General features: G+C 45.8%; 2 protein-coding genes across 5 annotated transcripts; one reads left to right on the top strand and one right to left on the bottom strand.

The window, feature by feature from the left end:
- Positions 1-137: 137 nt before the first annotated feature.
- SPG21 (SPG21 abhydrolase domain containing, maspardin) lies at positions 138-12,171 on the top strand. 3 transcript variants are annotated; one of them, XM_069798567.1, is made up of 9 exons: positions 138-268; positions 3,625-3,718; positions 7,606-7,767; positions 8,621-8,701; positions 9,320-9,465; positions 9,979-10,087; positions 10,565-10,672; positions 11,054-11,194; positions 11,527-12,171. In XM_069798567.1, exons 2-9 carry the CDS (start codon positions 3,656-3,658, stop codon positions 11,647-11,649), a joined length of 933 nt encoding a protein of 310 aa, XP_069654668.1. In that variant the 5' UTR covers positions 138-268; positions 3,625-3,655; the 3' UTR covers positions 11,650-12,171. The 3 variants fall into 3 exon arrangements, with proteins under 3 accessions (XP_069654668.1, XP_069654670.1, XP_069654669.1); XM_069798568.1 differs by lacking the exon at positions 138-268 and adding an exon at positions 322-398; XM_069798569.1 differs by lacking the exon at positions 7,606-7,767.
- Positions 12,172-12,392: 221 nt separating this feature from the next.
- Positions 12,393-26,533, bottom strand: ANKDD1A (ankyrin repeat and death domain containing 1A). 2 transcript variants are annotated; one of them, XM_069798565.1, is made up of 15 exons: positions 26,390-26,533; positions 23,884-23,987; positions 23,115-23,213; positions 22,440-22,538; positions 21,870-21,974; positions 20,922-21,020; positions 20,403-20,501; positions 19,154-19,252; positions 18,704-18,802; positions 18,359-18,457; positions 17,319-17,417; positions 15,846-15,941; positions 14,442-14,643; positions 13,564-13,695; positions 12,393-13,323 (listed from the first exon to the last, which is right to left on the bottom strand). In XM_069798565.1, exons 1-15 carry the CDS (start codon positions 26,421-26,423, stop codon positions 13,262-13,264), a joined length of 1,527 nt encoding a protein of 508 aa, XP_069654666.1. In that variant the 5' UTR covers positions 26,424-26,533; the 3' UTR covers positions 12,393-13,261. The 2 variants fall into 2 exon arrangements, with proteins under 2 accessions (XP_069654666.1, XP_069654667.1); XM_069798566.1 differs by having other exon boundaries at positions 18,704-18,799.
- Between the last annotated feature and the right edge of the window lie 375 nt (positions 26,534-26,908).

The raw sequence follows: 26,908 nt of genomic DNA, 5'->3' as shown, positions 1-26,908 counted from the left end.
AATCACCGCCCCGTCGCGCGGGCACGTGACTTCTACCTCAGTAGCGATGGCGCCGGAACCGCTTACTTCCGCCTCGGTAGCAATGGCGGCCGCCCCGCTTTCCGCCCCGCCCGTGCTCCTCCCCCCCGTCACGTGGCCGGCGCGGAAGCAGCACCCGGAAGTAGCGGCCGGCGGCGGGTGCCCCCGCTTGGGTGCACCGGGGGAGGAGGAGAAGGAGAGCGAGAGCGGCGGTCCTGCATCCCCGCCGTCCCCGGGCCCTGCCCAGCCGGTAAGGGCCGAGCAGCGAAGGGGGAAGGTGGGGGGGTCGTCGCTGTGGAGACAGGCCTGCCCCTCTCCTCAGGGCCCCGGACCGGGGAGGGGGCTCAGTGGGGCCGGGTGGGCCCTGAGAACACTGGGAGGTGGGTCTCTCAGGCGCCGGGACAGCATTACCCCTGGACGAGGCTGTGCCTGAGGGGTCGGGGGGCTATGAGGGGCTGTCGGGCCGGAGGTGGGTGGGGGGGTTATCACGACCCCTGAGGCGCCCCGGGCTGGGGGGGGGGGTTGGGACTCAGCCCCACGAGAACCCCAAAGCCCAGCCCTGCTCTGGGGGTTCATCTTCCTGGGGGGGCTCTCAGGGGAAGGGGCCGCCTCAGCCTGTGCTGCGAGGGGGAGAGCCCAGGCTGGGAGTGTTGAGCAGGGTTTTGCCCCCTTCTCCCTGCAAAGCTGGGGCAGCCGGCTGTGGTTGGGGAGGGGGGATGGAGCAGGGGCTGGGGTCGGTGGTAACAGCGCTGGGGAAGAGGGGAAGGCGCGTGCTGCTGTGGCCCAATTGTCTGTAACTCTTTTTCTCTATTGCTTGCATTTGGCATTCGTAAAGCACCGGTAGCCCTGGGGACTCCCCTGCATCTCCGGGTGTTTGCCTGCAGCCCACATCAGCTCATCTCTGCTGGTGTTGCTGATTCAGGTCTCTTGGCCCGTGGGAGTGGGCACTGCATGGCCAGCATAGTGGGAGAGAGGCTGCGCAGCGGCCCTGGCTCACACAGACACAGCACGGGGGAAAGGAGCAAGTTGCCACTTGTCTAATCTACTTCGACAGGGGTTTCCTCTCTAGGGGCAGGATCAAAGTCTTTCTAAATCAATAATGAATGGAGCATGTCACTAGTGTAGCGGGGATAACTCACAAGGACAATATTATCAAGTGTTCTGAACACATCCATAGGTGATTCTTCCTTTAGAGGAATTGTTTTTAAGAGGTTAGAGTTCTTCAGGTTGTTTGGTTTTACTAAAAATGAAACTTGGGTCTTTAGAGGCTGAGTCATGAACAGCATTGGGTTCTTTGTGATTTGAGTTGCCTTTGGTGCCTGGTTCCCTGTTTTGAGTTCATGGTTCAGCTTTTCTATGGCTGGAAGAGCACATAGTTGTTGTTGACGAGAATATTTGTGTGTGCGAATTTAATTCTGCATTTCCGTGCCAAGGAAAAAGCATATTTCAGTAATAGGGCATCAACTTCAGCAAAAACTTCTATAATCAAAGAAAACCTGTTTACTCGAGCTTTAAAAGTGGGGCAGTCTTTAGGAGTAGTGGTCACAGATGCACTTTTACAAGAAAGGAGCTGGGGAAAATCCGTTCAGGCCTTGGTGGCCAACGGTTTGCTTCCACAAGTGGTAACAGGTGAACTGGGAAGCTCAAAATTTAGGTTTCAGATGAACTTTTAACTTGCTGTGGTGCGAGCTGAGGTACGCTGACAGGACGAAGTTAATCTGCATCATACTATTTCCTTACTTAGTCTAGTGATAGACAGCTTTGTGCTTCCAAGTGATGTGCCAGCCCACAAAAATTAGCTTAACAGTGCTGAAAGACTGAGGTGGCAGAAGAAGAGAGGTGATCACAGCAGGAAGAGATTGCTGACCCTTTATGGCAACCAGAATTATTAGCAGAAAGTCTTCCTTTCCTGTGCCTCTGTGTCTGTGCGGTGCCCAGCGTAGTGAGGCCCTGACCATGACTTGTCTGTCTTGAACCTGCTGTAATATAATACTCAAAGAGAACATGTTGGTTTAAGGCATTTGCTGTAATTTGTTTCTGCCATAATTTTGTCACACCATCATTTGGTGAATAGCTTTTTGAAAACTAGTTGTGTGGTTATGGAAAGGAATTGGTAGTCTGAACTACTGTTTGCTTTCTCTAATGACCAGCTGTCCCCCTTAGTCCCATAATGCATCTTTGTGCCTGCTCTGCTTTGCAGGTTGTTGGAATAGATGCTTTTTACCTCCGCTGTAATTTTACCTGCTGCCAGATTAAGACCTGCCAGACTTGCCAAAGAGCGGAATAGTTGATGCAAGCACCAAAACAAAGCTGCACAAAATTGAAACAATGGCCACGCAGCTGAATTTCCTACCTCAAACCCTTGTTGGACATGAGCGGTGTATCACCTGCTCTGCGGAAGATGTGTGTTGCCTTGCAATTTAGAAAGTACTTTCCCTTTTAAAATTCATGTTTTCTGTACTTGGAAAATGGCAAATGAAGACTGAAAGATGAGGAATTGTAAATAACTGTTAATCCAGCTGTAACCTAATAAGCTAGTTAAGCCTGTACACCGGCATCTTTCCTGCAGGGAGAAATGGAGTGACTCGCAGGACATACCAAGGTCTTAATTTATGAAGAATTAAGAAACAAAACCTATTGATTTATACTTGGCAACTGTTAAGTAACGAGCAAAAGTTGCTTTGTTTTATTATGCTCAGTGCTGTGTGTGAATGCATGAAAATAATCTCCTGAGGCAGTTGGCTTTCAGGGTAAAGCTATTGAGTCTGCAAGCTTCAGAACTGCTTGATACCATCTGCTGTATAAATGGAAGATAATGGTCTCTTGCTGCTTTAAAAAAAGTTAAATCTAGAAGTTACCTAAGTGTTTATTACTAATTAATGGAGTATTAGTAGACACTCATTATGTATGCTAGGACATTCTGACTTCAGACTGAATTAGTGGCATTCCTGTGTGGACCCAGCTCTGAATCAATTTGTTCTGTATTAATTGGTGTGCTTCAAAGGTATCTTTGTTGGTAACTCCTGACAAGTCAGCTTCTGTGTGGATAGAATTAAAACTTCAGGGCTCTTCTATAAATTAAGCCTGGGATCAGCTGATGTTCCCAATGTGCTTTAGGACTCCTTTGGGTCAGTTATACTGAGGTGGAAGAATGTGGTCTGAATGCTTAAGCAGTAGGTTCATGAAATAATGTAAGTCTATTGTCTGAACTGTGGAGTGAATTGTATGAATATTTATTAGATATAAATTTGGAGTGCTTTATAAATTAAAAACAAACTGAAAATGTGCTTTAGCTTTTTACGCCACTTACAGCCTGCAACACAGTTGTCTTTACAACTGTTACACAGGAATGCTCTTACAAAAGCATCATTTCATAATAAGGCTGGTACAGTAAGGCAGTCAGATAACTGCCTCTTGGGAGAGTAATTAAATGGTTTGTGATGAAAACTGAGAAAAAGTAAACTTGGCGTGAATCAGAGGTAGTACAATCAACTGATAAGAGCAAACTCACCCTGCAAATGCTTTATGTGTAGGGCACAGTTTTGAGTGCTGCCTGAGGTAACACTGTTGTCTTGATTTCTAACTTTGTCTCTCTTTTTTTTTCAGGCTGACCTAAACTGTGTTTTTTCTAAACATCATGGGAGAGATTAAAGTCTCTCCTGACTATAACTGGTTCAGAAGCACAGTTCCTCTTAAAAAGGTATGTACAGCTGTAATTGACTTGTGGGTGAAATGTCTCCTCTTGCTTTGTAGTGGGGGAGACTAAGCTGTCTGGTTAATGCAGAACAGTTGTGGCTGTGCTAGTGACCTGGCTTATCTCCTGAACTGTTGTCCCACGAGTGTGTGAAAGCATGCTCTTAATCTTCACATGCTTCTTGGAGGTCGTTTCTGCATGTGGTGGTGGGGAGCAGAGGCTTGCAGCTGTGAGCCACGGCAGCAGTGCCTGGCATCCTGATGCCAGCCATGCCTGAGGAGGAGACTCTGAGAAGATAGCGTGTGCTGGGGACCATGAGCATGGCTTGTCATGGAGCTGCCTGTGTGTACTGCAGCCATGCTGCCAGAGCCACCTCCACAGTTCCTACCCATCATCCTCAGGCCACAGCGGAGTGTCTGAAGGCAACTTCTCGGCAGTTGGGCTGCATGCGGGGTTCCTGAGAGTGGAAAGATGCCTTAATCATGATGGAGAAAAACAAATGGTTTCTTCTACTGCGTGTCCTTTAGATGTCTTCTGCTTAACCACACTGTCTAACCACTTTCTCCTCTCACTTGGATTTCTCTACTTCCTTTCACTGAGCCACAAGACAGTGTTTGAGGTGTGCAGTGCTCCAACTTCTGCTCTCTCTGTGCTGAGTGGCAGAGGGCATGGAGTGCAGTACTAGTATGTAGCTCCTGACCTGGGCTAGCTCTCACGTGTACCTGTGCAGATAAGGCTTGCTGAGGCTGTGGTTACAGACTAACCTGCAGCAGCAGCCCAGGTTCCTGCCAGACTGAAGGATAGTCTTGCCTTTAGACCCCAGTCTGCTGCTCCTGCAGGCTCAGTCGCTAGTGTAACCATACAAGTCGAGCAGAGTCAGTGACCTGTCTAGCTTAGGGGTGTTTTATAGTTTGTTTTGGGACTAAGCTGACTTCCAGCTGGTTCAGTTCCCTAATCTGGATGGCTGTGTGGGCTGTGGGAACTCGGGGATGGTGCTGGCAGCAGAGGCAAGAGCAGCATTGCGTCTTTCAACAGCAGGCTGGTTGCAGCTGGGCCACACAAAAGGGACTGTATCCCCAAACCTAAGGAGCAACACTTAAATGTGTCTAGCATTATTTCCACTGAGTGGCGTGTAGCTTTCTCTAAGGGCTGTAGGATTTTCCATTCAGGATTTCTCATTCATTTTTGCCGGTTTGTGTCTTCTGTAAATAAGAAAGATCTATTGCTGTTGACTATGCATGCTCTGTCTAGGCTCTGGCTGTCCAGCTTCTTTCTGTTTCTGGCCAGTACCAGATCTGCTGAGTCTGTTTGTGCCATGCTGTTGCCTCCAAGCAATGCCTCACCAGGCCAGCAAAGCCGGAAGGCAGTATTTCAGTGGAAAGACATGTGGGTGCTCTGAGGTGCTGCTTTATGGGGTGCAGTACGGTAAATGAAAGGAGCTGGAGGTTGTGGTTACAACGGAATGCGTTGCTGCTGCTGTGAGGGCTGTGTGATGCTGCAGCTTCCTGCCGGGGCCACTGCCTTCAGCTGCTGCTGACTACTCAGGATTTCATAAATGAGGACATGTGTAAGCTGAAGCTGTTGTTGACCTGGTGACCTTCAGACTAGGGAGTACCTTACCCTCTTGAGTGATTCAGTTTACTCAAAAGTAAAGTGATGCCACAGTGATGAATGTGAGGTATGAAGAAGGTAGAAATAAACAAACTAATTCTGTTTCTGGAGGGAGAAGGAGAGGGGAAAAAAAAAGCACAATTTGAAGATGTAATTAATCTTTGAAGCAGTCTTTAGGAATACATTTGCTTGCATTATCCCCCCAAAAGTACAGGCAAAGCACATGCAATACAGAGGAAGGAATCACCAACCATCATTACTGCTGGTGAGCACGTTATTGCTGTCAGATCAACTTAAGGAAGCAGAGCCAGAGCAGTTTGTTTGAAAACAGGCTGAGATGTTCCTCCTGACAGGAGCAGGAAGTGCACAGCTTCATTGCTGTTCCTGCTCTTGTCAGATATAGGAAGTACAGCACAGAAAAGAACATTTGTAAACTAAGTCTTCAGCCTTGCTTCTGAGCCGCCATTTGCATACACTGCTTGCTGTCTTAGATAAGTCCTTCCTAGAAGTCTTCAGTGGGGGACACCCTGGCTCTGCTAAACTCGAGGGGAGAAGTTCTGCCCCTTGTTTCAGTGCAGTGCAGATTTTACCCTTTATGTAAACTGTAGGCATCTTGATTGATTGATCAGAACAAGAAAAGGCTGGTGACCTACCAATCAGCAGTTAACCATGCTGCTGTCTGCCTAAGCAGCGCTTAGCCTTGTTTGGGAGCTGGAGTTAAACTACCCGGTGTGTGGCTAGAAATCAAATAGAACAATTGTCTAAACCCATTGATTCATTGTCTGGGCTTGAGGAAAGAAACGTTATCTCTGAGCCTCAGCTCTCTTGATGTGAACTAACTTTGGTTTTGTGATTTCAAGGAGTATGGTTTGGCTTTGGAAATTTTTCTAAAGGTAAACTTTGTAGTAGCCACTGACAGCCACCCTGAAGGGATCCAACATTACTGATGGAATAAGAGCTGATAACAGCAAGGCCTGGAGCTCTGGAGTTGTGTGCAAAGGGTTGTTTTGGGGGGCTGGGAGGGCTTTTATACAAGGCTTATTTTTAAATCGTTTCAGTGGTCTGAAAGCTCTGGTATGCAATCTTTCTTTTATTTTTGTAGAGACTTTACAAACAGCAGCATCATGTGATTTCTCACATGCTCCCAGAGCCTGAAATACTGGCTTTATTACAAGCAGATTTGTTAGTCAAGCAAATCTGATTTGTGATACACTATTCTTCTCTGATTCCCTGAGAAGCTTAACTGCTGTGATGGGAAAGTGAATTGTGCTTGTATATTGCTGTTCAAAAAGCTATAAAATCTTGATACAGAGGAGATGAATTCCCACTGGGTGACGCAGACTTTCTCCAGAGGTTTGTGCTTGTTGATCTGGTATGAGCTGCACGCTTTTGCTGGGTTGTGGAGCATTGAAAGAGCATCCTAAATATACAAAACAGTTTGCTGGTAGAACAGGCCCTGTAAAAACAAGTCAGGCTCAGCACTGCTAGAAAAGAAGACCTTTACCTAATCCTTATACTTTTAAAGATACTAATTGTGCTAGGACTTCCAGCTTCTGCCCTGAGATGGGCACTGTATGAGGAACTACTCATTAAGGATAGCAGCTTGCGTGTGAATAATCTGCTTCAGGCAGCTGTGTGTCGTAGGCACTCCAGATGTTCCCGAGATGCTGCCAGATGATGGAAGCATTTTTCTTTCCAGGTCAGCTTTGCAGTGCTGCTTTGGGACTTGTGTACGCCTCTGTTTCTGGCAGCCAGCTATAACTGTTTCAGATCAATAATTTGTGGTGTTAGCTGCTTAATTCTATAGGCTTGATGTTACAGGTCTGGACACATGCTTTTGTCCAGTGAATGCAAACATCAATGCTTGTTTAAAAAGCTGCCCCTGGGGGCAGTGCTGGCTCTTCCAGCCTACAGCTATTGCTCTCATACCTTAAACTGACCTCCTGGGTCTCTCCTGGACCATGGCACGGTGGCTTATTTCCCAAGGTGCGGTATTCATTATCCAGCTTGTGTCAGGACACACAAAGCATTTGGTCTGACAATGCATGGCTGTGGCTTTTTCCCGCAGTGTTCACACAAACATTGTAATTCCGGTTAGTAAACAGCCTTAGAGAAGAAAGCTATTGTGAAGAAGAGTAAAAGATGGTCTTGTTCAAAGGAGTCTTGAGTATTATAATATTTACTAGATGACAGAAGTTTTGTATAAGCAATCCTGGAAGCTGGCTGAAGAACGTCATTTGCCTTGTGTGTTTCTTCTCCCTCCTGTGCCTCTCTCTTTCCAGATAATAGTAGATGATGATGACAGTAAAGTCTGGTCGCTGTATGATGCAGGACCTAGGAGTATTCGGTGCCCACTCATATTTCTTCCTCCTGTAAGTGGAACTGCAGATGTGTTTTTCCAGCAAATTTTGGCACTGACTGGATGGGGCTACAGAGTTATTGCTGTGAGTATTCTCAGTTGTGTCAAAGTTAATGTACTTGTGCTTGTTGCTCTAATCAGAGGTTGGATAATGAAGATGAACTTCTTAGTGTTGACTAAGGAGAATCCACAAAAAAACTGATTCTAAGTTGTATTCCAGAGTATGCAGCGTGCAGATCCAGGCTAAAAATCTGCTGTACATTTATGGCAGTGTTTAACCAGAGCCTTGTGCATACACATTATTGACTTCTCAGTCTGTTTTCTCCCTTGTGTGCCTTGGACACCAGTCATCTTTGCCTCCAGCTGGATCTTTGTTAGCCATGAGGCAAGTGTTTGGGTTAGTTCAGGGTTTCTGTGTTTGCCTTAGGGATGGTGCATAATCTGGTTCTTAGCCTGCCTAACTGCAAATGCTAAGTCACTCCTTAAAATCCTAACAGCATGCTGGTTTGTGGCTTTTCAGCTCCTGAATCGAACTGAAACGATTGATTTGTGTAACCATAGTTCTGCTGAACAGTATGGCTTTAGGAGTACTGCTGTTTTTCTAGCAGCAGTTAATGATTTCTGTACCTGCCAACTTGATGTGCTATGGAATCACTGAAGAATCATTCCAGCCTCTCCACCCCCCAATTACAGAATGAAGCAACACTGCACCTTCCCCAACAAACTTGCTCTGCAGTGATTTCAGTTGTGTATTTTTGTGCAAGCAAGGGGGAGGTGTTCACATTCTCTAGCTGTAGGGACCTTGCTGAGGAGCGTGAGCCTCGTGATACAGAAAAGGCAGGTTGCTGTCTTGAAACCTTTAATGTGAGAATTGGTATGACTTTGAAGCCAACAGATGATGGGTACTGATCAGAGACCAGCTATTTCTGACTTTTTAGTTGCAGTATCCGGTGTACTGGGATCACCTTGAGTTCTGTGATGGATTCAGAAAGCTGTTAGACCACCTTCAGCTGGATAAAGTGAGTGCTCTGAGATGGGGAAATGGACATACAGTTGCAATAAAAACCTGATGTTTGAAAGAGTCTCAATTAAGAGCAAGTGTATAAAATAATGGCACAAAAACGTAGCCTATAAATAAAGAGGCTGTGTTGCAATTTTACATTTGAAACTAGTTTATTTTTGGAGGTGAATACCCTTGAAAATTGTCATACTTGGCCTAAATTCAACTGCTGTTCTAGTCCTATTAAATTGTATTGGTTAACTTCAGTTTTTCATGAGATCCTGTGGAAGTTATCCTTCCTAACTCACGTAGTACAGAACACCACAATAAAGTATCTTGGATTGGAATAGCTATTGAAGACAAAGGGAAATGTTTGATTTTTTTTTTTCCTTAAGCTTGATAAGCACACGGAAATTTGAACTGTGATCTGGAAACACTTCTTTCTTTCAGTATTTATCACATTTATATTGCACATAAAACCAGAAGCTGAATAGAAGAGTGATTCTTTTTTTTAAAAAAAAAGGGGGGGTATGATAGAGTAAAACTGGAATGACTTATTTTTGTAATGAAATGTTGTGCTTAGAGGTCATTTATTTCACAAATGTAACATGATCTGGTTTTTTTTTCCTTGAATTAGGTTCACCTTTTTGGAGCTTCTCTGGGAGGCTTTCTGGCTCAAAAATTTGCTGAATACACACACAAATCTCCCAGAGTTCAATCTCTGATCCTATGTAATTCCTTTAGTGACACTTCTATCTTCAATCAGACATGGACAGCAAACAGGTAAGGAAGACTGAGACAAGCAATCAGATTCGTAGCATTAATTTTTTTGCAATGAAATGTCATGCTGATCTGGTCAGACATATGTCTAAGCTGTTTCCAGCCTGGGTGAGGGAGGTGCAGGATGGAATAATTGTGACTCTTAAATCCACACCATGAGGAAAATGGAAATTTTCACAACTGGGAGTGTGGAATTTGACAGACGAGTCATTCCGTGATCCTCTGTGGATGCGTGGTTGGATTTAAGAACTCTGCCTGTTTCTAGCTAAACTGTTTAGAGTAAGAGAACTGTTATTCACCACGTTTAAAATACACTCTTGCGATATAAGACTAACAGCTTCCCAGAGCATTTCAAGCGCCTAGCTGCAAGGTTTTCCATCTCTCTGCTCTTGAAGCTTCTTCAGGATTTCATTTGGAGTTAAAGCACAGTGCAAGGAAAAGGAGTGCTTACAACAAAGCATCTTAATGTTGGAGTCCTGGGTGCTTGAAGATTGTTACATCTTCTTTCTGTTTTAGCTTTTGGCTGATGCCTGCTTTTATGCTGAAAAAAATTGTCCTTGGGAATTTTGCATCTGGTCCTCTAGATCCTGAAATGGCTGATGGGATTGATTTCATGGTGGACAGGGTAGGTGGCTGTGTACTCTAATGGCTGTGATGTCGATCTCTGTAGAAGATTTACTTAGCAGGAGGTTGTAGATATTTCTGCCGTTTTCTTCATTTACTTGCCCAGAAGGGAAGAGTAAGGAATGGATCCTTAGGTGTTGACTCTCACAGCCCCAGCAATTTAACTGATGCTGTGACAGTCTGCCTTACAGTTCTTTTGTTTATATAGATCCTAAGAGAGGAAGTTAAGAAATTGAGATGGAAGAGGAGAAAGTGCTGGGATCTGTCTGTAGGCCATGCTCTGGAGGCAGAAGCACTAATGGAACATGTTTTAAGCATTTGTCTCATGCAGAGAGATACTAAGTTGGAACTATAATCTTCATCTGAAGTGCAGTCATGTTTCTCTTTAAAACTAACTTCTCTTTGGCTGTATTGTTAATATTGCATTAAGTTCCTGCAGTGAAGTATGTTGTTAATCAGTGTTTCTCTCTACTGAAAGCTGGAGAGTCTGGGCCAGAGTGAGCTCGCTTCAAGACTTACCCTCAACTGCCAGAACTCCTATGTAGAACCTCATAAAATTCGAGACATCCCTGTAACCATTATGGATGTAAGTTAATCTCAACATAATCCTTTTCTTTAAATGCCATTTCCTCCCCTTGGCAGGTGGGGCCTGGATATTCTGTTAGCAACGCAATAAATATTTGCAGCATCTAACTTCATACTTAGATAAGCCATCTACTGGCCAGGCAACACTGTGACTCTTCTGTGTTGAATTATGGATACTCTGCAGTAACACAGCCCTATGTTTACGTATCACAATGTTAGCTTTCTAGCTGTTGATGCCTAATGTGTTTGCTTGTTTTCTGTTTCATTAATGCTGTTCCACAGAGAAGCTGAGAATTGCTTCTTGGAGCAGCATATATCCAGTCTGATTTAATAAGCAATATCTGATTAGATTCAGAACTAATTGCTGTGACTTGTTATGTAGGTGTTTGACCAAAGCGCACTTTCAACTGAAGCAAAAGAAGAAATGTATAAGCTTTATCCTAATGCCAGAAGAGCTCATCTCAAAACAGGAGGCAACTTCCCATATCTCTGCAGGAGTGCTGAGGTCAACCTATATATTCAAGTGAGTCTCTGCATTCAAACCCAATCTGCTAACACATATAGCTGGAACAGCAGTAGGAAACTCCTTTTCTGTGCTTGCTCCTAACTTGCCTGTGCTGTTTGCTCTGGTTCCCAGATCACTGATACAGAAGGGCAGGGCTGGGAGCAGCCATGTTCATGGATGGTTGGCTTTGGGGTCTTGGCTATTCCCCATTTCCTCTGTCTTTTCTCTGAACTCCTGTACTCCAGAGACGTGATTTGGCCCTCACAAAAATTACTCCAAAGGAATGTTTCTCTTTTACCAAAACCTTATGCTTCTACACCTGTCTCAGTGTTGTTTTCCATGTCTGACAGATCCATTTACTGCAGTTCCATGGTACCCGGTATGCGGCCATTGATCCCTCCATGGTCAGTGCAGAAGAGCTGGAAGTCCAGAAGATCAGTCTTCACACCAGCAATGAGCAAGAAGAGCAATAGGTTTTGGGGTGTCGGCGAAAATGAGGAATCGGTTTGGTGGTCTTCCTGTGTACAATCAACTGTTCCCACTCTGCCTTTTTCCTTGCGTTAGCCGATTATCACTGTGTGATTCCAACAGGATCAATAGTTAGTGAACTACCCGTGGACAGTAACCTCCAGCAGTGTAATGGGATAGAGCTGTTTAATTTCCAGTCTTTGAATTCAACGAAGCATCTTTGAAGACTACAGTTTTAAAAACAAAGACATTTTTGCTACCAAAGTCTTCACTATCATGTTCTTAAGCAGAATGATATTTCTTTTTATATTTTTCACTCAGCTGTATATATTGCCACATGTAGATCATGTACTTATAAGCTGACATATATTTTTGTTGAATATTTGGTTTAAAAGATGTTTAAGTGCCAATGTTGCCATCACTTATTTGCTTCATTTGTTGTAAGTTAGTTTCTATTTGAAATAAAGCATTTGAATTTTTAACTTCCTTGCTGTTCAAAAATGGTTTTCAATAAAAATTCAATTTCAGCAAGTGTCTCTTGTATTGCCTACAAGAGAACAGCAGTGCCGTTTACTGTACTCCTGGTTTGCCTCCATAGACACCTCTAGAAATTAAGAAAACCAGCACCTTCTGCTTGAATTCACCTTGAGCATGGAACAGCTTGAATTACAAGGTTGCACTGGTTTAGCTCCAAGTAAGAATTATGTAGTATTTTTTAGTGAAGAATGACTAAGACATAACTTGCAAATTTAAGGGTAAAATCTGGATTTATTGAAATACATTATTTCTCCTTGAAACACCATAAAAAATAAATATGAAGTATTACATCACAAATTGGTATTTAAGAAAACTGTATGTCCTTGTCAGAGGCTGTGTAGATAACCCATGACCATTCTTATCTTTTCAAGCTGTAACCTAGGGATTAAAGAAGTTACCTATTTGATTTACAAACAGTACAGGTATATTAACATATATTTACAAACAGTATATGTTAATGTTCTTCTCTGAAACTTTTTGTGAAGAGTTGAAACATTAAACATCACATCCCTTTAGGCTCCAAAAGGGCCAAGTGGTAGCCTTGACTTTTCTTAAATTCCCAGCCTAATATTCTTAAATTCCCACCCTAATAGGGAAGTTATGAACACAGCTGAGACACAAGCGGCAAGACATTCCCCCCCCCCCCAAAAAAAAGGTAGCTAAAGAACATTTCTGAAAGCAAAGGCTTTCCCCTCAATGACTTAAAAAATTGACAATTAAAAATTTATATACAAAAATGTGATGTAAACAAGTTACAGTAAAATAGTGTTGTATTTCCTGATACTCACAGTATGACAAGTGAGGCTCACTTGCTGAACTCTTACTACAGTACCCAGACCATACCCAATAGCTGATTAAAATCTCCCTTCTGTGTAAAGAACCATTTTAGACCGTTAGCATTTGCTCATACCCATGTTGTTTCAGACCAAGACAGAAGCAACAGCAATGCCAGCTGTTTATGACAAGAAGCCCTTAAGTTGCAGCTGCCTTCTGATCAGTAACGGAGCAAGTGGTTCTCCTGTAGCTCCAAGACAAGCTGAGGCGGTACCAGTTGAAGGAACCACTAGTGCCTTCCCAATGTTACATTGCTATACATTTCCGTGGAGAGGCAGAGTCTGCATTTGCTTTTTTACGAATGCTTTCTGTAAAAAGAGAGAATGTTCTGCTGCACAGAAGGTATAAAGCTGTGGCAGGATGGGTTAATTTAGCAAAATAAAAGGAAGAGAAAGAAATTACATGTAATGGTAGCAAGGGGGCAGGGCAGGGTAGCTTCCAGCTTATGTGAATTGGCTTCCCTTAAGTTTTCCTCAGTGTACGTTGTGTAACCACAGAATTCAGGTAGTGCTCGCTGTTCATTATTTGAAGGAAGACAAAAGTATTACCTGCTAAATCTCTTCTTCCAATCCCCACAAGGCCTTCATACAATCCCTTGACTGGATTTTCTCCTGCCGTGATCACGCCATGGAGCCAGATAAGCAACATTCTGTGGCCGTGCTCCCTGTAGCTTTTAGTGCCTGGCAAGATCAAACTGCAGCTGAAATCCTGCACTTAACAGTGCACAGCCCTCACAGAGCTAATTTCTGAATTGGGGTTGGACACCCCTGCCTCCCCTTTGGATTTTACTAGGAGGCTCTAAAGTACAGTTTAGCTTAATTCCTGGTTGGGTGTGATTGCTAGATAAACGTTAAACTTCATGGAGTGGCCATGGATGAGCTTGGGCTTATCAGACAACCTTTCATGGCAACATAGAATTTCTGTCTTTGCAGCATAGCTTAGCCCCTTGCTCACATCATGCAAACTACAGGAGTCCTTTCAGTAACCAAACCAGCAGTGATGTGTTCTCAGATGTGATGTGAACTCAGAACCTGCTCCTGCTAACATATCTCTTAAATTCTAAAGGGAACTTCACTGCCACCTTGGTTCAGCTCCTTAAAAGAAAAAATAAAACCAGCAAGTTTCTTCTGTGCTAGAGAGAAAGAATTTTTCATTTACTTTCTGTAGCAAGAACTAACAAGTCTGGCAGTACCTCAAAAGCAGGAAGCAATGGACCGCTAACTCCCATGGTTGTGTGCTTTACTCACAGACAAATTCCAATGTGTAGATAACTCCACATTCATTAAAAACAGGATTTTTAACCTAATCTTTTGATTGTTTCAAATAAACCAGCTGGTTTCCTTCATGCTTTGCTGTTACTGCAGACTTATCTCCTACAAACACGGCCCAAGTGAAGGAAGAAAAATACCTGGGCAGTGTTTTATACCTGTCCATTGTTGCTCAATGGCCCTAATGTGGGCATCCGTGAATTTCCAGCAGTGTGCCAGCTTCTTCCATTCACCAGGTTTGAGGTACTTGGTAGCTAATCTCCACATTACTGAGCGTATATGCTGTGTTTCCAGCCTGTGATCTTGCTTAAAGGTCAAGTACTTTGCCACCCAGGAGTCGGAGTCGCTGTTCAGATTGTCCTGCAAAGCCAGAACAGGGGTTTCAGTTGGGATGCTGCAGATGTACCTGTCATTCTGCAGCCTCCCACATCCCCAGCTCTGCAGGTCACTGTGAGTTCATTCTGGCACAGCACATTTTTTTCTATTATTATCTTTATTCTCTTGTTTCACTCTGTTCTAATCATGCACATTAACAAACACCGTTAATAGCAGCTTTGCTGTGGAAGCCCGAGAGGATCACAATTTGCATTTCTACAGTGCCTTTTATCTGGGGCTTGTATGCAGAATCAATTACTTAAATCTCCCTGCTCCCCTGCAACACAGGCGCAGCTGCTCAGCCCCCTTTACCTGCCAGACTGCAAAGAGGGTAACTGACTTTCCCTAGAGCTGCGTGGGAAGCCCATGCAAGGGCCTGATATACACAGCATTACTCCTGAAGCTGCGCCTGAGCCACAGGCATATGCCCTCCTTTCCTTCCTTTTCTTTCCCCGCTAGAGCACTGTCTTCCCTGGTATGGGAGGATGCCCAAAGTCTTACGAAGACACAAGGGATGCAGTGTTTGGCTGTACTTTCAGCATGCCCTCTGCTCAGATTGGTTTGGGCACAGGCTTGGGGTAGGCAGGGGTTCAGAGCGGGGACTGGGGCTGAGCAGCTGCACCTTGCACACAGGGCCATGGGATGAGAGAGATTGCTGGGCCACACTGGGAAACACAGGAGGAACAGCCCCAGCTGTGGGGAAGTTTGAGAAGGAAATCAGTTGTATGACTCAAACAAGAACTGATCACTCTGCTCACAAGAGGTGTCTCCCTTCCACTGTTGAAAAACTCCCCACATCCCATTTGGAGACCCTGGGCCAAGCCTCTTCCTGCTCAGTGCTTCGGTTTCTCCTTCTGGGAGGAGGAACTAACGCTATCCCACTCCTTTCTACAGGGCTTCGGGAACGGCTGCCAAAGAATCTTTGAAAACCCCTGTTCCCTTCAGCGCAATCTGGTCTTTTTTAACAACAGAAGTTTTTTTAAATAAGGAAAGCCTCATGCAGATGTTGTTGGCATGGTGAGGACTTTTGTTTTTCTTAAGTAAGGTGATGAAAGTAGAGGTCAGGCTGCCACAGGATGTCCTGTATTTCTTTTCCTTTTGACAGCTGGTAATTCAGAGTCTCAATGGAGACGATAAAGCTACATCTGCCCTGGAAAGCGCAGGGGATGGTGGTGTAAGCTGCTCACCTTTTCCCATTTGTAAAACCGATCAGCTTTGATAATCATGTCCGCCAAATTGATGTGATTGCCTCGGGCGGCAACATCCAGAGATGTTTTCCCTTGCTGAAATTAGAAAGGGAAAAATGAGTTGGAAAAGACCTTGCATGCTTAGGAGGTACAATCTCCATGCTCACCCGGCAGTCTGTAGTAGCAGGCAGCATGGCCTATTGAGCAATGAACCCAGCTGGGATGAAGGACCCCTATTCTCCACCTGTAAACACCTCAGATGTGAGCTAGCTTTGAGCTACTGTGTGCATGGCATGGGGAGTCATTTTGTAGGCTCTGCAGCATTTCCTCTGTTGCTGCAGCGGATCTGCCCGTTCGGCAGGGGTGGTTGGGAAAGCATCCTGTAACCCACAGTGGATGGCAGGGTACTTTCAGGCTCTCAGCAACATGGGTGCAGCTGTCAAAGGACCAGCTCAGCACTACAATCCAAGACACTTTACAGCCTTTTGCACAGCAGGCTTGCTGACACATGAAACTGAAGTGATTGATACAACCCCATTAATTTTATAGGCTCCACATATGCATGATTAGAAACAGTCTCCTAGGAGAAGCACAGGCTGATGGGACTATGAAGATGTAACTATGCTCCTTACATGAACGTGATTTTGGATTGGGCCGAGGGCTGCATTCTTATCTAAAAGCATATAGGAAAAAGGAGCAAGATTTTAAAGTGGTATGAAGGAAAGTGAGCCAGCCCAGCCATCAAGCATGCCACTGAGAATGATTCTAGCCTCAGATGTGAGCAGAAACCCAATTTCACACAGGAAAGTGTGAATGTGTTCCCTGTGCTGAGTCTCACTGCAGTTCCACAGACTGCTGGAAAGTGGCAAACATTCACTGCAGCTGAAGGCCATCTCAGCCAGGTAGCTTCAAGTTTGTTTGTCCTTTAACCCACTGCAAACGGCAGACACTATTTTAATCTCTGCCCAAGACCACTTCAGCATTTTCTGGGTACATACCACGCTTTCAGGCTGCATGCAACTTGCCTGATTCCTCTAGAATTCCTTTCGTTGATTTAATTCGAGGGCAAAAGCCCTGGACACTGGTGCCAGATCTATACCAACCAGATACTTTTAACCTATTAAAACATGTGTGCTGTAATTGTTGAGGTATATTATTTATCATTATTCGAGAAGATTTTTGATATTAATGTGCATGGTAGCACAAGCAGAAGGAACCAGAACAACTTTGAGAAGAAAAAGTTTGCTCATTGTGTGAACTGTTTTCTACCTTTCTAAAAAAACAGTCACCTCTTTCCTGGAAAACACATCAAAATAACCTACTCAGCAGTGTTTCAAGGCCTCATCCCTGGAAATATCCAGATTTTAGTATTATTACTAGCTTTCCCGGAAAATTATGAAAAACAGTGTCAAACACCATCCATATTTTCCCTCCATATCCCCACAGAGTCTATTCAACTATGGAGAGATTTACCTTGTCTGTTAGCTTCAGATTAACTCCTGCAATGAGAATCATCTCAGCAATGTCCTGCCTGCCATGCTCCGCAGCGATGTGGAGTGAGGTCTGCTGCCTCTGCAGGAGAGTGAAAGGACTAAATTTCAGAGAAGCACAAGTGTGAGGCTAGAAGGACACGACAGAACAATACCAGGAGAAAGCGCTGTAAGAATGCTGTCAGCTCTGCCCTCCTTTCCCCTCTATGCCTTTTTAAACTGAGGGCGAAACACCCTCCTACCTCAAACTGGAGTTGGGTTCCTCAGGCTGAGCAGAACTGATCTATCCCTGTCCCAGCACCAGCACTAGGAAGCCTCCCTGATAACATTTGAGAAGGAACCTCTTCAGTTCCATAAAGCTCCCTAGGGTCATGTATAGGACTATATTATTTCCTGTTATTTAAACAATTTCTGTTGGCAGATAGTTTGGCCAAGGGAGGAAAGGACCTGTGCCAATTCTTTGTTCCTGGGACACAGGGCTGGGTTAATGTGTATGCATTGTAAAATGTATACACCTTGGGACTGTTTAATGGAAACAACTAAAACACAAAATGTGGCAATTTTATGGTGTCATCAGGAGAGAACACCACTACAAGAATGAACATTAACCAAAACAGGGTGAACAAGCTACACAAAGATGCTCATTCACAAAATTACAATTTGGTGAGACAACCAGCTACCTCCAGTCTTGCCTCCCATTCTCAGCCCCGCCCAAACATTTGCAGAATATCTTCCAGCCTGAAATTTCTCCCGCCTGCTTCCACCAGGGCGGAGAGAGCCTGACTACGCAATGTCGCTGTGCACGGGTCGGAGGGACATGGCACAGCCCACATGTTAAATGCCATCAGGTGATTACCTCACTGCAACACTCAGAATCATTTCACAGGTTTCATGTTTCCTAAGTTGCACTTCCATGTTTTCCTCATTTTAAAGCACTCCTCTTTAATCCTGTCCCCAAGGTGATCAAATCCCCATGAAATGGCTTCACATTTCAAAGACAAAGAACAGGAGCTGCAGTCTTACATTATCTGGAATGTCAAGGTCACACTCTGCATCAATGAAGAGCTTCACCATGGCTGGGAAGTTCTGCAGTACTGCAATGTGTGTCGCTGATGCATTTTGCTGTGGCAAAAAGACCCTGTGATTAGAAAGAGCTTAGCTCATGGCACTGAAAGGACCATGCTGTGCCCAGCATGTCTTATTCTATGTCAGCTGCCAGCCTGGACTGGGGGCAGACTGGGGATACTGCCCCATAAGCACAGACCCCACAGCAGCACTGGTCCTTGCAGAGCTGCTTAGTGCTCTTTAACAGCTCCACAAGCTGGCTTTGCCTTTTTGTTAGTGATGAGAGCATTGAGCAGGACTTACATGATTAACAGCATCTATGTGGATTCCTGCATTCATGAGGATCCTGGCTATCTCCTCATAGCCATGCAGTGCTGCATAATGAAGACAATTCATCTTCTTCTGAGAGACACATCAGAAGAGATGGGTATTAGTCAGGGCTTCTTCTCAGAGGCTGCAGTTGTTATAGACTATCCACAGAGATCTCTTTGCTTCCCTCCTGCAAGAGCCCCATGCCCCCACACCGACAAATTCATAGAGATTGTCTCCACAGCTAAACCAGTCCCAGGCAGCTTCACCCGCCTCTTTGTACAAAGCCACGTGTACTTTCCTCTGGTCTCCCTGTGCTATTTCTTAAGTGCTGGGCTCCACATAGCCTTACCCGATAATGGGTGCCCTCCCCAGGAGGCCACAGGTCTGGGCAAAAGTCCACAAAGTAGTGTTTGGAAATGGAATCACCTCCATGGAGCTAACCTGGGTTTGGGCATTGACATCGGCACCTGCTTCCAAGAGCAGCTTCACACAGTCGCTGTGACCCCCCTCAGCAGCCAGGTGCAGAGCTGTAAGTCCTTCCTGGACAAGGCAAAAAAGGAGACAAGCAGCATTTCTGTAGACAAGGCCAAGACAGAGCAGCATCATGAACAAGCCTCTACCCCGTCTCCTGAATCCATGACATGTTAAAATACCAATTCTGACAGCCAGGGATCTCCAATCAACTGTTAGGAAAATAAAGGACACAGTTATCTGCCACCAACATATCAGAGTGCTGCTCTGTCCTTATGCCACTGGAAACAGCTGGCCCATGGGCCACAAGACAGACATTGTGTTCACCATCTTTTCTCCCCTTCAGCCCATTAGCAAGCAAAAAAGGATTTCACGTGGACAATGAAGACAAACCATTTTCCTGGAGTAGCCCAGAAAAAGCCATAGGCAGAACTGGAAACCCATGGCCCTCAACCACTGGTTCTCCGTTCTGAGGGCTGCAGCTCATTTCTTTACAAGAAAACAGAAACAAGCAGAATTCCTAAGTGATTTAATCTGGTTTTATTATTGCTCTTTGCACAAAGGGCAGCTCACCTGGGGGAAGAAAAATGCTACCAGAGTTACCACAGAAAGTGGTTTCCCCTTTCTTTCAAATCTTAATCATAATCAAATATACTTTTCTAAGACAGTAATCAAATAAGACTAAAAAAATTGCTCATAAACTTAATTGGGAGTGTGCCCTGGAATAAATAACAGCATTACTAAGTCAATATTTGCTATCTAAATCATTAACTGTGTTCCAGCCACATAATTTTCCAAAGCAGGTCTGTCAAAGAGAGATCTCAAACAGAAGGTCCATATGTTCAGTGACTAAGTCAATATTATAAAGCATAGTGAAGTTTAGTTTAAAACACACTTAATAACCATTTAGGCACTTGAATGTACAAAGGTCAGGGAGAAAAAGGGAGGTTAAATGGAGTGATAAGGTAGGTCAGCAGATACAGCAGGAAGAAAAGGCAACACTTTAGAATTGGATATTGGTCCAAGAAGGATGTTGCCTTTCACTGATACTCTGCAAGTGCAACCTGCATTTACACATGTACACTTTAGATAAAATCAGCTATCTCTAGACCTCTCCTGTCTGTCAATACTGACTATTCAGCCTCACGACTGTGGCAGTATTTCTAGGGAGGGAAAAGACAAAACTGATGTGGTTTTTATTTCATTTAGAAGTACTTACTACATTCTTTTCATCAAGGTCCATTCCAACATCTATAATCTTCTGCAGCACAGAGAGGTGTCCATTTTTAGCAGCTAAATGCAATGCTGTATTTTCTTCCTGAAAGTAAACATCACTTCATACATATACGTATCACAGGACTGAGTGTTCATACACCACAATCTTGCACAGAGTATATCCAGCGTGACTGAAAAGGAGGTTGTAACCAGTGGCACGAGTCTCAAACAGCCTTCTAATAGGTGCAGCAGGAAAGGAAGAAACCCAACTACCTTGAACTGGAGCATGGCCCACCAGGCTCGCTGCGTATCCTGTCTAAAAAGTCCTGGAGAGAAATCCAAATGGACTGACGTGCAAATGGCTTGCAAGTGGTTAGGGAAGAAAAGCCCTGCCATACCACAGCCATAGTTACAACTACCGACAACTTGCCATCATGAGCCTCATTTGGTATCCTGTTCCCTGACTTTCACATCCTATAATCCTTGGAATTTACCTCCTTCACGTGTGGTTTTATGCCCATACCTTGTCTTTGGCACTGTGAGAACAACCCAGTTGAATTAGGAACTCCACCACCTCCAGCTGCCCATACTCTGCAGCCAGGTGAAATGCTGTCCTGTCCATCTTTAAAAAGAAACAAAGAAATACAGTCCAAGAAAGGCTCAGAGAGCACAAGATTAGATCGTCTGCTGCAAGCAATATAATAAAGCCTTGGGTGATAACCTAGTCCACCAGGGGAAAAAGTGCTGCACTTCAAGAATAGTTATCTTTTATTCTGCTGTTAACTTTTATTCTGCTTTACATTTGGGATGACCCTAACAAAACAAGGTGAACAGACCTACTGGGGCTAACAACTCCAAGCACTGCAGTCTTGCCAAACACTGGAATAGAGATCTTTTCAGCGTTTATTTCATATAAATAGAGGATAATAAATGGTTTACTAAAAGCAACTAAGGATAAAAAATGGAATTAGTATCTAAGACCCCAGTTATCAAGTGAGTCAAAACCCCTTTTGGGGAAAAGCAGATCTCTTGTTGCTTCATTTAACTCCCAAGCATCAGAGTGAGGATCACTCTTGGAACCATGAAGACCACGGAGCAGAAAACAGTGTGCGCTAGCTCCTGTGTGCTCTTACATCGTCTTCAGGAACAGATCAGCCAGTGCTGGAACATGCTCAAGAGGGTTACCCTTGGTTATTACTTACCTACAATACACTATGGAGCATTAGCTGCAAGAGAGGAGGACACTGAAATTCCTGAATTTATTCTGCAAAAGGCTACATTGGGAAGCCCTGGCTGCCGAAGCTTGACCAGAGCCAGAATCCCCATCATCCCTAGGCCCCACTCTGCAGGAGGGCTTCTGGGAGTAGCATCTGACTCTGAGTCTCTTCCCAAGATCAAGGGCAACATTCCTGCTAAGCTCAGCAGAGCAAGATCAGACCTCGTGAAACAAAGCAGAGAAGAGCTTTTCTACCTTGTCTGTCTTATCCACACATATGTCCTCCAGGTCCTCCATGATGAACTCCATCACCTGGATGCGTCCCCTCTGAGCTGCACAGTGGAGCAGGTTCCTGCCATTCTGGAGAGGAGATAAAGGACCACTCATTTAACAAGTCCAAGTCTTCAGACAGTCTCTGTTAAGAACCTGTTCCTGTTAGCAAAGACCCATTCTATGCCTCCCTGCACCTATAGGGCTAAACTAGCTTGCGCTGCAGACAGCAAGTTATGACTGAAGTATTAATGCTCATTTTCCCAACCAAGGTCTATTTGAAAATACCTGGACTGCTGATTCACTAAACCCATTTCCCATTTCTGTAACACCTTCCACATCACCACTGCACAAATGTGAGCTATGAAAGCTGTGTACATCTCTATAGCTACAATTACTACACCTATTTTAGGAATAAGGCAGAAGTGCAGATGGCAGTCTGCGTAGCGGATGCTGTCACACACAATTACCTTAGCTCACAGGTAAGCCTTTCTCTCCCCCCTCCCATCACTGTCTAGAGCCATGTGATGGACCCATGTAGGGAGACTTTCTCACCCTGTTGACACAGTTAATCTTGGCCCCAGCATTGACGAGGATCTGCAAGACGCGGAGGTGGCCAAACCAGGCAGACAGGAGAAGCGCATTCATTCCAAACTGGGCAGAAGAGAAGAGAGAGACAGCTAAACTGCAGCCACCACCATCCCCACCCTGGAGGGAAGCTGCCCTCTAGCTTCATGAAGTTTCCCAAATACTTTTGTTTCTCTCTGGGCTTTTTTTTACTATTACTCCTGCCACAGATGGTTGCAGCAGCTGAGCAGGACCTGCCTCTTGACTGCCGCTTCCCAGGCAATGGTGTGTATTAGCCCGGTTGTTATGGGGACAGAGAACTTGCTGGCTGTCACTGTCTTCCCACAAGCCCCAACAACATGACCAGAAGAAGCCAAGCATCCCCATGCTACACAGAAAACCTCACAGATTCTACCGGCCTACTTCCTGGTCACTGTGCATGCAAGGAAAAGGCCAAAAGACAGAGCACGGGCACATCTGAAAACAAGGCTTGCTCCAGAAAGGCACTGCACCTGCCTCAGCAGGGAGGTCACAACTTCCCAAGCACTGCAATGCATCGTGCCACCCACCCAGTGCAAAGGTGCCAGCCCAGCACCCTGTCCCCAGTGCTCCCCCCCCCCAGAACACATTTGCAGGACATGCAAGAGAGATTTGCCTTCATACACTGTCTTTGTCATCAACTGGGACATCGTGATCCAGGAGCAGTCGCACAGCATCCACGTTCCCTGCTCCTGCAGCCCAGTGCAGGGCAGTCCGGTCTGTCTGGAAGGGAAGGAAGGCTGATGTATGCAGAGCGCGTGGCTAGCCACCAGCCTTCCTGAAGGCCAAAATCTCCTTTGCCATCCATGAAGCCAGAATTTCTCACACTGTGCAGGGTTTTCTTTGGACATAGCCCTCTGCCTCTTTGCTCCCTTGTCAGGCAGACAGGTACTAGTCACCTTCTACTCAGAAACTGCAGTTCTGGCCTATAATGATAGCACAGGAATGAGAAACACTGCTGACTATGGAATGGACAGATTGAAACAGCAGGGATGGGTGCAATCCCGTATTTCCAGGAACCTACTGGTCAACAAGGGGAGACCTCCACCAGGAACTGAGTTAGTCCCACAGCCTTGGTGTACAGAGATAGCAAAATGAAAGCCTTTCATTGCAGCTGTGTATATCTGGCACATGGGTTCCAAGCAGAACCATAAATTATCACCCTCCCTCAGTGTTTGCAACTTTCCAGTCTGGCCAGGATGACAGTGCTGTGGGTTTCAGTGTGTTGTGAAACTGCTCAGGTGCCACAGGCCCTACTTAGCACTGGGCAGTGTATTTTAAAGCTTTGACCAATTGAGCAGCTAATGAGAAGAGTAGCGTTAAGGAGCCGCAGTTCTGAAAAAACACCCTCAGCACTTCCTGCAGCTTAGAGGTGGAAAAATCCAGGACTTACATTGGTTTTGGCTTTGATGTCAACCCCTCTCCTGATGAGCTCCTCCATCCTGGCTGTGTCATTACGCTTTGCCGCATCATGGAACTCCTTCTCTGAATGAAGCACTGGAGCAGAGACAGAAGAGCAGGCATTAAAATAGTGCTAGCAAGGAGCATGTAGCAGCACGCCCCAACAAACCTCCCCTTCATCTCACCGGCCCTGGTGGTTTCAAGGAAGGATGACTGCAGAAAGATTCTTCCAGCAAGAATCCCAGCCCTACAGATGCTGGCATGTTTGCTGGATTTGGCTTCTCCCACTATCTCCCCTTCTCCAAGTACCCCTGTGCCACATCAGTGCTCTTCCAGTCCTACCAGCTTCTCTTCTAATTCAGTGTCTTTCTCTGCATGGGCTTGCTTCAGCTGCAAAACCTTTTTGATCCATTAGGTCCATGTCGTCTGGGCATCCTCCAAGGCCCAGAGCCAGTGCGAGGACTCGAGGCAGATGACACAGACCCTTTCTTCCATCCCTCCACTTACATCCCACTGCTCTACAAGGAGGCCTTTACACATGGTCCTGCTGTGCTCCTCTGGGCAACCTGAATCAGTCAAGCAGCACAAAACTGCTAGCCTGGGCTGTGATCAGTGTTGCATCTCTTAATAGACTGTGGCATTTCTGGGCATAATTTACCACAAGCAGCAGTGTTTGTCCTGTACAGTTAGGCACAATTTAAGGGTGTTTACTCGCCATGCTGGGCCTTGCCCCAGCAATCTTCTCCTTGATCAAACAAACCTTCCTGCCAAGAAACGAGAGCAAGGCTGTGACTGTGGGCCTGCCACAGCCCCACAGGGAGGCTCTCAAGGTTTTTGGCAAGGCTGGTGTCAGTTTTTGTTGGACTCTCTGCCCTAGTGCTTTTGGGGAATTCTTCGAGAAGTGCTTCACTCAGACCCTCAGCCTGTTGCAGCCTGTTGGAGAGCTGCCTTGAATGCTCTGCTCTATTCTACGTTTCTGCAGATCTCAGGCTGCAGTTTGAGGGTAGCAGGGGCTCCGTGCAACTTCAGTTTGTATCAACGTATCAACTAGACGCTAACCACATGCTATACCAAAGGCATCAAAACGTATTATCGCTCCAGTTCCATCACACTGAGGAGATAAACAGGAGACTTGCTGTCTAAATAGCACTACCCCCTTTCTCTCTGGACGGCACAGAGGAAAGGCACCCCTACTGTGGACTCTTAGGGCAACAGAGGTGTAACCTCATCATCCCATTTCTGGTCCTCTTGCCTTCAAACAAAAACCTTTAGCTCAAGAAAAACACAAATAACACAAATCTTAATACCAGACAGGATCGTTCAAGAGTGTTGGACCTGCTGCTACAATGAAGGCAGTAGGATTTGGACACTGATCTCTACAGGAACAGGGTTTTTCGTACTGTATATTCAGACTCTGTTCTCATCTGGTCAGGTGTGTTAACAGGACTGCATTTCCACACTTGCATGGACCCTTCAATTGAGAGGAAATATCAGGAAAACTTGGGAAAAACCTGTGGAGTTTATGTTAATTATTAACACCAATGGCTACACACATACTACCTCCTTGCAAATGCTTATCTCCATTCAGTGGAGTAAACCCTATGTTTCAGTTAAGCAAATGTCACTGCCCCTGCTCTCCGTGTGACAGAAATGCGTTCCTACATTTTATGATCGCACAAAGCATCATTGTCAAGAGATGCCAAACTGCCCCTTATTTATTCTTTCCTCTACCTGTGAAGATGCAGTAACAAACCTTGCATTGCTACGGCTGTAGAAGCCGCAATTTATTTATTTTCAGCAACACATGGGAAACCATCCAACAGTGTGAATGTGGATGGAGTCCACACCAGCGAAGCTAGCCCTGTAAATGTAAATGCACTCATCACGGCATGCACCCATCCAACAGCAGCATTTCCGTAGATATTTAGCAGTTTTTCCTTCCCGTTTGAGCTCAGGTTCCAGGGTATTTCATACCTTATGGTACTGAGTATGATCCAGTTATCCCCAACAGTGTGGAAAACAACTGAAGTGACTTACCATCAGTGCAATGCACCAACTCACAGGCCGTTTATTATGCAAGAGATTTTTAAAAGCAGCAAAGGAGATGAAAGGCATGCAAAGAAATGCGCTGAAACTGTCTGCTGGGCTCTACCCGAGGCTGCAGGACACAGCAACAACCCAGTACGGCCGGGGACTGGTCGGTAAAGGGGGTCAAAACGCCGAAGTGGGCGGCACTGGCGTTACATGCAGCATCGTAGAGATAGAGGATGCTCTGGGGCAAAAGCAGCGTCGACCTCCGCCTAGGTTATACGCCTACTTTGTTTCTGAACGGATCTGTATACCTCTCGTTATTCCTTAAAGCATCTCGGCTCTGCCCAGTCCCCCGCACGGCCGGCGGAGGCCGGGGCCGCGCCCGCCCTCTCCCGCCAGACAACCGCCCCCTCACAGCGCCGCGCCCCCCGCCCCGCTGGGGCAGCCCCCGCCTCGCCCCCACTCACGGGTGTCGCCCTCCGACGCCAGGTCGTCCCCCATGCCGCGGCCCGCCGGCCCCGCCAACCCACCGCCCCCGCCTGCGGGCGGGCTGACAGGGGCGGCCCCGCCGCCGCCGCCTCACGGCGGGCTGAGAGGGGCGGTCCGGCCGCCTCACGAGCCGGCTGGCAGTCGCCGCCCCACCGTCGCAAAGCGCCTCTTTAACTCTTATTTAAAGGAAGATGAAATAAAATAAAGCCTCTTTCGGACAAACACGGTGTTTGCGGGCCGTTTGGGGATGACTTGAGGGGGAAATCCAGCTACCGCCATTTCAGTCAGGGAGCCGCACGGCTGTTACCAATGCCACCCTTTACCTCAGCATGGCTTGGCTAAGTGCTGCTATTTGGAGGCTGTCGGTGCTTTAATTCTGTTTTCCAAGCTGATTTGGGAGGGGGGGATTTCTATTCTGTGGGAAATATGGGGTGGGTTGTTGGGGTTTTTTTCCTGAAAGCAGGGCTCAGGGTTTGGCATTTCCTGGGGATGAGGTG

Source organism: Haliaeetus albicilla, chromosome 12, assembly GCF_947461875.1.
Source record: "Haliaeetus albicilla chromosome 12, bHalAlb1.1, whole genome shotgun sequence".
NCBI lineage: Eukaryota > Metazoa > Chordata > Aves > Accipitriformes > Accipitridae > Haliaeetus > Haliaeetus albicilla.
Note: the sequence above shows the minus strand (reverse complement) of the source record. Positions and strands in the feature narration are given on the sequence as shown.